We start from the raw sequence: 9,830 nt of genomic DNA, 5'->3' as shown, positions 1-9,830 counted from the left end.
AATTAACGCCAAAAATTCACAAATAAATATAGTAACCTTAAATTCAACAACTTCAACAACTTTTTTTAATTTTTATTTTTTTCGACAAATTTCAATGAGTAATTTATTAATAAAAAAAGGAAAAATATAAAAAAAATATATAAAATTTACGATAAAAATTCACAAATAAATATAGTAACCTTAAATTCAATAATTTTTTAAATTTTTTTTTGGTAAATCCCGAAAATGAGTAATTGATTAATTAAAAATAGGAAAAATATGAAAAAATAAAAATAAAATTAACGCCAAAAATTCACAAATAAATATAGTAACCTTAAATTCAACAATTTCAACAATTTTTTTTAATTTTATATTTTTTATTAATTAATTACTCATTTTCGAGATTTACCAAAAAAAAAAAAAAAATTAAAAAAAATTATTGAAATTGTTGAATTTAAGGTTAATCTATTTATTTGTGAATTTTTGGCGTAAATTTTATATTTTTTTCATAAGTTTCCTATTTTTTATAAATAAATTACTCATTTTCGGGATTTGCAGAAAAAAAATTGTTAAATTTTTTGAATTTAAGGTTACTTTATTTATTTGTGATATTTTGGCCTTAATTTTATATTTTTTCATATTTTTTATTAATCAATTACTCATTTTTGGGATTTACCGGAAAAAAATTAAAAACATTTATTGAAATTGTTGAATTGAAGGTTACAATATTTATTTGTGAATTTTGGCGTTAATTTTATATATTTTTTTTTCATATTTTTCCTATTTTTTATTAATCAATTACTCATTTTTGGGATTTACCAAAAAAAATAAAAATTTACACAAAATTGTTGAAAACGAATCGGGTAGTTTATTTAAAAGGGGGGTTGATTTATATGTCTGATTAGGTGTTTATGGGTTCGAATTTTTTAGGGGCATAATTGATCCCTTTCCATTTTCATATAAATGTCATGTAATAAAGTCAAAATGACATGGCAATTCCATGTGACATTTAAAGAAATGGAAAATGAGTTGGATATGTCCAGCAGGCCAATTAAGCCCGTAAGGGCATATCTAGAAGAAAACGACGAGGGTACGAGTGAGCCAAACTTTAAACGGAGGGTATATCTAGACCTTTTCGAATAGTTTAGGGGCATATTTGACCCTTTACCGTTAAGAAAATAATAATTGACATACTGAACTTACCATTTTACCCCTATTAATTGTAGAAGAACAAATTTTAGGAATAACAAACATAAAAATTATATTAGCGCTCTATAACTACTATTTTGCTATTTGTGCTCCATAGCAAACATAGTTTGCTATAGAGCATTTGATTTGTATAAAGTGTAGACATGCATCTCGTTTGTATAAAAGCGCAACGATTGTATATATATATCGGTTAGACAATTATATATATGTAACTACTATGTATATGTATAAATGATTGTGCTTGTAAATCCGCATAAAATTTGAATTTGTATACAACTGAATCGAATTAAAACATTTGTATATCAAATCTCTCTCTTGCTTTATACAACACAAATCATACATTGTAATTTATATAATTTGTATTTGTATAAAGCGAGAAAGAGAGAAAGGCAAAAGAGAACTGACAGGGGAAGATCTGTATTTGTATAATTACAAGTGTATATGCCGAAAAGATATGTATTTGTATTTGTATATACAATTCTATTGCTTTATACAAATACAAACACAGTTTATACATTTATGTTTGTATAAAGTGAGAGAGGTGAGCGAGATTCTCTAAATGACAAAGTGTTTGCTACGAATTAGAATTAAATGAAATTGTAGTTATATCATTTATTTTGAATTAATAGTTTGCTATAATGCACAATTTTTCTTTGGCTAGAATTCCAAATCAATTTACTCGATGTTCTACCTTTTTCAAAAACATTAACTTTCTAAATAAATTGAGAATATAATAGGTAAAAAATATTATTTTTTATTTGTTAAAAATGACAAATAAAAGGTTAAAATTGGACAAGAAAAAAAAGGAATAGAGAGAGTATTAAATACTCTCATTTATAATAAGGATAATTTAGTAAATATCTATATCAATATCAAGTTAAACAATGACAAATAAAAATAAATAGAGAGCAATTATCAAAGCTCCATCTCTATATATTGAGTGGTCGGTACTCCAACACATTTCTTTACAGGAGCTCGCATTTAAAGCCAATGGAATTAGTGGGATGACCCCAATTTTCTGAAGGGAGAAGAAAGATGAGCCGGCCATTGTTCTCTTTCAAATTCGCCTTCTTCTTCTCCCTTTCTCTTGCCGCTTCGTACACTGTCACTTCTACCCCAACATTCTACTACTTCCGTAAGCTCAAACTACGTTCCTCCTCTGCCTCCCCGTCCGTACCGAAGGCCTCAGCCGCCGATTTGCTCGCTCTGTTGGGCCCACCTCAACAAGCCTTAGCTGTCAACTCTCAAGAGGCGCGTCAGCTACGTTCTTGCTTCAAATTCCTAGTTCCTTTTTCTCCAAGTTCTCAGACTCCGAATAGACGCTCCTTGAGTTCGAAATTGAGTGATGATCGAAGGAGTATAAGCGAAGAGAATGAGCTTATTTGGTGGCCGCCGGCGCCGGTAATGGAGCTTGCTCGGCTCGCTGTTGACTCTGGTGGTGATACTGCGTCTATTCAAAGGACTCTTGATCCAACAGTCATCCCTGTGAGTTTTCATATCTATCTATTTTAACAGTATTTTCTGTAATGGATTTGAATGTCACTGTTTACCATGTATTTTTACCATGGTTAAGTGTTAACCGTCTGTACAAATGTTTTTACCCTGTAATTACATATAAATCAGAGAAGACATTTGTTCATACATTTCATTGCAAAAGCAAAGCCAATTATTTCAGCTCATTGTATACAGTACATGATGTTGTGATCAAAATTTCCTTGAGGATAATCTATTATTGGCATCTGATCTGATGAAGATATTGGGAAACCTGTAAAATTGCTCTGTGAAGCTAATAGTTCCAAAAAAAATTTTCAATAGCAGTAACAACATAAAAAGAGAACAAGGAAAAGTAATCTGATATATTAAACTAAGCATGTTGTTATCTCGTTCTTGTTTCAAATCCAACGTGTAACATTTCATTTCACAAAGCTGAACTGTCTTGAAAAGTGTTAGTATAGTAAATAAACAGGTTGTAAAAGTGCCAAGTGTTATGGCAAAACTTAATAAATACTAAACAGATAACTGAGAAGTGAGACTTCCAGAAAACTTGATTCAGAGGAAGACAATGGATAACTGCAAAAATTCAAAAAGTGGATATAGGGATGGCAATTCGGCAGGGTAAGGACTTAGAATTTAGCAGGGCAGGGTGGCATTATTTGCCTCTGGCAACACTAATTCAGGGCTACATACCTATTATAATTCTATTAAGAATTAACAACAAATAGTTCTTGCTTTTATCCTCTTTGTCGTGAAAGCATTTGTGTCAAAGTTTCTATACAGATAAATGATAAATGCACAAAGATATGTACATTTTTGCCTTTTTGTAATGCCTCAGGTGGCTGCACGATAAATAGTGCTGATCATTAATCACATACTAACATGGCTGGAAATTTTATTGGTACACCCTTTGTACAATATTGTTAAATGCAATATTCGAAGTACCTTACCTATAACTTGTGTAAAGGAACAAATTTCAGCAGGAAAAAAGGGATAGTTTTAGCTTGCGATGTCCATCTAAAAACTTTATTGATGGCCCTTATTAATAGGGTCTCTTAAGTCACTAGCAATTTTGAAGTGCTTCCTCTTTTAATTGTCTTTCTCAGAGATTTTTTACAGTAAGTGCATCCTCTTCAATGTGCAGGTTCCTGACATTGAAGGATCAAAGGAAGACCGATGTGAACTTACCAGAACTCCTCATGGGAGACTGTTTATTAATGACGTCAGCATTAAAATGGAACTTCTTAATCCTCTTGAAATGCGAATTTCTGTTGCCGGTTAATGTTGAGTTCAAATGTTGTTTTGTAGGAGATAAATTCATACCTCGAATCTTTGTTTGAAATGATTGTTGCTCGGGGACCCAGTGTTGGGCTGAATGTATCATTGTCGCGCTTTGATTTCTTTCATGGTCATGTCTTTCTTGCCAGAGACTCTGGAAGACTTGGGATCTTGTAAGTTAACATGAACCCTTCACCGTCTTGAGCACACATGACAAAAATGGTGCTTCTGTTGCTCGAGTGTTCCACAGAAAGTCATGCCCTAAGAACTCTTCGTTGTAAATGACCAAGCAAATACAATCAGATTTGCGTCTAATTACTTGGCTAATCGGATATTTGGAAGGATATTTTTTCTTTCAAGTGTTTCGTTTACTTTGGCTAATAATAAAGTGAACTAGGATAATAGAAAACTAGAGAAGAAGACCGTTCACCCATAGGAATAATATGATGGATGCTCATGTAACTGATTCAGTTGCATTTCTATAGCCTTAACTCAATCCATCTAAATAGCAGCAGGAAGATGGTAAAACACAGATTTAGTTGAATTGTAACGTTTCTGCAACAAGCAAAGATAAAAGGCAATCTGATCGGGTTTCTGTGATTTTTGTCTGTTATTGTAAACTCAACCATAGTTGTTGTGTTTTTTGAATATCTCTATCTTGTGTTATATATCATATTCCGTTGTCGGGAACCTTAAGGACAAAAAACATGTAACGTCTAATTCAACTTGAATTGTCTACTTGTTCAAGACTTGAAGCTGTAGTATGCTTATTCTGCTATGCACAATAGTTCAACTATAAATCTTCAATTTCTTTTGCTTAATCTTTCAGTTCTAGACACAGCAATCATCTAGCAATAATGCTTTTCAGTAAGATAATGGTTTAACAGGGTGGATAAATTCCACAATTAAAGTGAATCCTGTTGACAGATCCACAAGAGAGTGTGCGTTAATAAACTCGAATGAGTTTCTTCTTTGTTGAAGTAAAGTATTCTATGCAGTTGATCACTGGCTGCATGTTCTCAAAGGAATTAGAGCTTTTGCTGCTCTCTGCAGTCTCTGTTTTCCGCAAAAGACCAAGTCAGGGGTATCTTGGTTTATGATTTGGTTTTCTTTATGGGGTTTAGTGTTGTAGTAGCTATCATTGTGCGTGCACTGAAGCTACCTGGAGACGTGCACTGGATTTCAGATATAGGGCAAAGAACCATGGGTGGAAACCAGTCATGGATCATCACTACTTTCTCTCAATGAGAACCTGATTGGTAAGATGGGGATCTAGTAGGCGTTTAGTTGTAGAAGTAGAATTCTCGTTCCTCCAGTTTGCTTAAGGAGTTAGACTTAGTAATTTATGGGATTGAGGGACTTCACTTATTTTCAGCAGCCCAGTATTGCTCTATCGGAAGTCCATATACACTAGATTATGTCGTTGAGGAAGGTTAACATTCTATCCTCTGTGTTTTGACATCTTCTAGTCTATACCAAAAATCCAAAAAAGAGATACAACCATGATTCAGAGTATGAGTGTTTTCACATATGCTCTAAAAAAACATCTTTGGTTTCTTTTCTTCCACATCTCTCACCAAATGCAGGCAAGGATCGTATTCAAGATTCTTCTAATCCTGTAATCCGAATTCCGAAATACAAGACCTCTTGTTTGTTAGCTGGTCAGAGGCAGCTCTTAAAAGATGCTCTGTATTTAATTAAATATGATAAGGAGATCCTCTTGTTTGTTAGCTTGTTAAGAGGTAGAGAAGGTAAGAAATTCCATTTATCCTGTAATCCAAAATACAAGATTACCCATTGTCCCATTTCAATTTGAACCTGCCTCCAACCAGTCATACCCTCTCTACTCTGTCGACTGTAAGATGGATGTGGATGTTTCTTCAATTTTGTTTTGTCCTCACAAACTATTTTTTTTCTTTTTTATATTTGTTTCTATTTCTGCTAATATTTTTCATTTTCTTTTTGTGTGATGGTTCATCATAAATTGATTAGTTTTGCACTGGTTGTGAGTCTGCTGCAACCCTACTCCTTTATCCGAGACGGGGATGGTAATAGAAGGAACTTGTCTCGAAAGACCTACAATCTCTTAGAATCCATGTAGACATAGCAAAAGAGTAGGCCACAATAAAGTAAAAAGATCTATATAGGCGATACCAATTAGTTCGGAATATGTTTAGCCATGTTAATACATTTACTTTAGGTTTTACTAGGAGTCTGTTGATCTTGTCAGAGATTTGTATATCAGTAGGAAATATAGGAACTTGTGCTTTCAATTTTTATTTTGTATTTTATTGGTTCTAGATAAGCTTAAATGGGTGATATGATCAATGAGGATTCATATAGTGATCCCAACTTGCTTATGATTTAGATGCAAGTTGTTTGTTGTCGTCTTGTGTGTGTGTGTGTGTGGGATGCTCGTGAGGTTAAAAGGTGCAAACATTTTTCAGGTTCCATGCTAAGGAGTATCCAGTATATGATAAGGAAGTTTTTCCTTGTAACATGGGCTACTGCCAAATAGGTAGGTCTGTCTGCACCTTAATCACTTCCTGTGAGATCTACTGAATGTTCAGAATTGGATTTTCTCAAACTTTATGTACCATCAGCATTCTTCAATCCATCAGTGTATTACAAGGACAATAATGATGTTCTTTATACTCATGTTAGGTTTTATTGTTCTCAGGAACTAATGTTTCTTATGACGATTCAATGAATTTGCGTAACATATTGTGGCTAGCTCCATTAGCTAGCAACTCCTCAAATGAATGGTTAGCACCAGGTATGTGTCTTTGAGGTTCTCAAATTACACTTATAGTAGAATGTTTCCCAGTGCAGTATACTTTACTGCACGGACCATATCAAAGATGCGGAAGCATCTCTACGACTTGCATTTTCTTATTTCTTTTTGTCTTTTTTTTTTCTTTGGGTGGGTGGGGATAAAGAGGACATTATGTTTGTAGAATCTAATGGAGTTCATCAACTATGCCTCAATCCCAAGCTAATTAGATCAGCTTACTTACAAATTACAGTTAATAGCTGCAGAAATGCAACTATAGTTTGGAGTTTAATGGGTTACCAAGATTCTTGAGAAATTTATGGGGCTGTTAGTGAACACTGTTCTGGCATGTATCACTGGGATAAGAGTTTTCACACATCACCTAGATTTCCTCTTGATATTCCCTTTGAGAAACAAACTCACAGTGAGGAACTTCCTTTGGCTTTATTTTTTAATAATAATACCTTTGAGTTCTCTTTGGATAAACTAGCGTAAATAGGGACATGATGCTGTTGAATTTCTAAAGAAAGGTGATCCTGTTGCTACAACTAAGGTAGGGGTAAGGTTTGCGTACATCCCACCTCCCCAGACCCCTCTTGTAGGATTACACTGGGTAAGTTGTTATCTTTATTAGTAGAGTTCCATCGTCCACGTCTCTTTTTAGCTTTCCCTTATGTTTGTCCATGTGTCTCAAGTATTATTTTGCAGTATCTTGGCAATATTCTCCAACTCTGAAGCCACATAGAGTAGAGGAACAAGTGGGCTGTTAAATACTTGTCTTCATAAGTAACTATAAACTGAACATGGTTTGTCTTCAAGAAAATAAAGTCACTTTATTAATACAGTAAGGTGCTAGATTGCTAAAAGTTGTGAGAGATATTATGGAGCACAAAAATAAGTTGTCATGAATGTGTTATTGTCGTCGGTTTCTTAAAGAAATATGTATCCTTGAGTTTAGCTCCTAACTAACTTTTTTCTGTGGATCCCTTCCACAAGTTCACGTTATTAATTTCCTGTTGTTTTGATGACATGTTGGTAGAATTTCTTTCTAACTCTCTGGACTATTAGTGAAGTGTCTTCCTGTTTAAAGACATGGTTGACACTACATTCAATTTGTCTTGCAATGTTAGTAAAAGTTTAGTCATAACGAGTTTGTGTAACTTTTTGATTTGTGGACAATCAATGAGATCTTCAATGACTTAGATAAAATCCCCTGCCAATTGGGCGGTATGACAATCACCTTTTGTTCTGGTGAGTGACAGTTTAGTACTCTTGAGGGGAGGGGCCAGGGGGGATTGTGGGGTCGGCAGAGGCAAATTTTTGGTTCAGTTGAAATGATGGGAAATGATGAAGATGGCATTTTGAAAAAGGTTTTCATTTTTTTGGGCTTCAAGTAAAACACTGCTCAATTAACTTAAAGTACCTAGTACAAGCTACAAAATGACAAATCCAATCTATTAGGATAACCGTGAACATCCTGATGATCTGTAGGAATGAATTAATCGGGAAGAGAGAGAGGAACCAATTTTCTCTCGCAGATAAAAAAGGTTACAAGTTTCCTGTTTGATTACCTTGTGACTTCTGATGTAGAGAATTTCATGTTGACAGCAGCAGGGACGGCTCAATGCCTTTAAAAATGAGTCATCCGTCTTAGTCCCAAAATTTGAGACCCCCTTTTTTTAAAAGTAATAATAGAATTATTGCAAGTATTTTTTACCAAAAAAAATAAATTATATAGTGTCTTTCTTATATTGTTTCAAAACATTAAGGAATGTATCTTTCTTTTTTGTCCGTTTTTAAATTTAACTTCCACATGACGTGTTCATTAAAAAGAACAAATAACTTTGGATTTCAAAAATAAAAGCTAGGCTTTGGCAACTAATAACCGCCACTGGACAGGAGTCTTAGTTGTCCTGGATGCATGTCCAACTGGAGTCATATACAAGGACCTCATTCCTGAGTATGTTCAAATTGCAAGGACCCTGTATGAAGGTTTGAATTTTATTTAAATTTGAAACAACAACTCAAAGTTAACCTTATTATGAAAACTTTGGAAACGTTTTATGATACAATCATTTGCTGTTGACCAGATGATTTTGGGGACGTTGTTTTTGATGTTAACTACCTAAACACAGGAGGTGAACCACCTAAGTTTCAAATTTTCATTTGCTGACCTCTTTGGAAAGGTTTGACTGTCAATTTGCAGTTTCACGAAGTGAGAATCCATATACTCTATAGATATTGCTTATCAATGTCATGTAATTTCTCTGCCCGAATCGAAATGGATCTTTGAAATATTTACTTGCAGCACTACTGTCATCAGTATTTGATTCTAGCGCATTCAAGTGTATGGTTGTTTGGAAAAGGCATTGTTTGAAGGAGATATTACTATTGGAATCGCGAGTCTTTAGTCATTTAGTTTGTGAGGGGAAATCCTTATGACATATATCCCTCTCTTGATTGTCCTGTGAAGCTTGGACAATGAAACAATGATTGAACTATGGGATGTAGAGTAGGATTCGTGGGTTCATAGAAACCCAATAGCTTTTGTTTATTCCACGTTTATATAATAAGAAATTCATTAAATATTTAATATTTAATTGTAAACTCCTTTATTACTCTACATTAATTTGAGGTTGCTTATGAACTTGTATGTATCTGCTTTTGTGATCGAATTTTGTATCTTAAAGACGTCATTACTCGAAAGGGTTCATGCTCTACGTTGTCTCTTAGCTATTGTTGCCTTACGGTAGTATAAGTAACTCTTAGCTATTGTGAACTAATTTAGGCCTTACGGTAGGTAGTATAGGTAAATGAAAAAGAAAATGAACTTTCTTAAATTTTAAGCAATGAGATCGTTAAACCCAAGAACTCTTGAAGATTTTTAAAACTGATAATTGGACATTTTTTACGACCAAAGAAAAAGAGTGATTCATAAGGTTTTTTTTAGGCTGGTGCCATTATGAGTTTTTACTGATTCATTTTTTTTATATCCTGAAAGTGAAAAGAAGTTTATTAAAATTTAATTGAAATGTATAAGTGAAAATGAAATAATTCATCAAATTTATTAAATTAACTAGTTTTTATTTCTCGAATG

The 9,830-nt window shown here is 33.6% G+C and overlaps 1 protein-coding gene across 3 annotated transcripts; it reads left to right on the top strand.

Annotated features, from left to right (window-relative positions):
• Positions 1-2,152: 2,152 nt before the first annotated feature.
• On the top strand, positions 2,153-9,390 carry LOC125848111 (uncharacterized). Of its 3 annotated transcripts, none has more exons than XM_049527919.1 (8): positions 2,153-2,673; positions 3,827-3,904; positions 3,991-4,133; positions 6,408-6,478; positions 6,641-6,736; positions 8,633-8,725; positions 8,824-8,948; positions 9,057-9,390. In XM_049527919.1, exons 1-7 carry the CDS (start codon positions 2,224-2,226, stop codon positions 8,904-8,906), a joined length of 1,014 nt encoding a protein of 337 aa, XP_049383876.1. In that variant the 5' UTR covers positions 2,153-2,223; the 3' UTR covers positions 8,907-8,948; positions 9,057-9,390. The 3 variants fall into 3 exon arrangements, with proteins under 3 accessions (XP_049383876.1, XP_049383882.1, XP_049383890.1); XM_049527925.1 differs by having other exon boundaries at positions 9,042-9,390; XM_049527933.1 differs by lacking the exons at positions 8,633-8,725; positions 8,824-8,948; positions 9,057-9,390 and adding an exon at positions 6,987-7,772.
• Positions 9,391-9,830: the final 440 nt, after the last annotated feature.

This window comes from Solanum stenotomum, chromosome 1 (assembly GCF_019186545.1).
Source record: "Solanum stenotomum isolate F172 chromosome 1, ASM1918654v1, whole genome shotgun sequence".
Lineage (NCBI taxonomy): Eukaryota > Viridiplantae > Streptophyta > Magnoliopsida > Solanales > Solanaceae > Solanum > Solanum stenotomum.
This window is presented reverse-complemented; position numbering and strand designations above follow the sequence as displayed.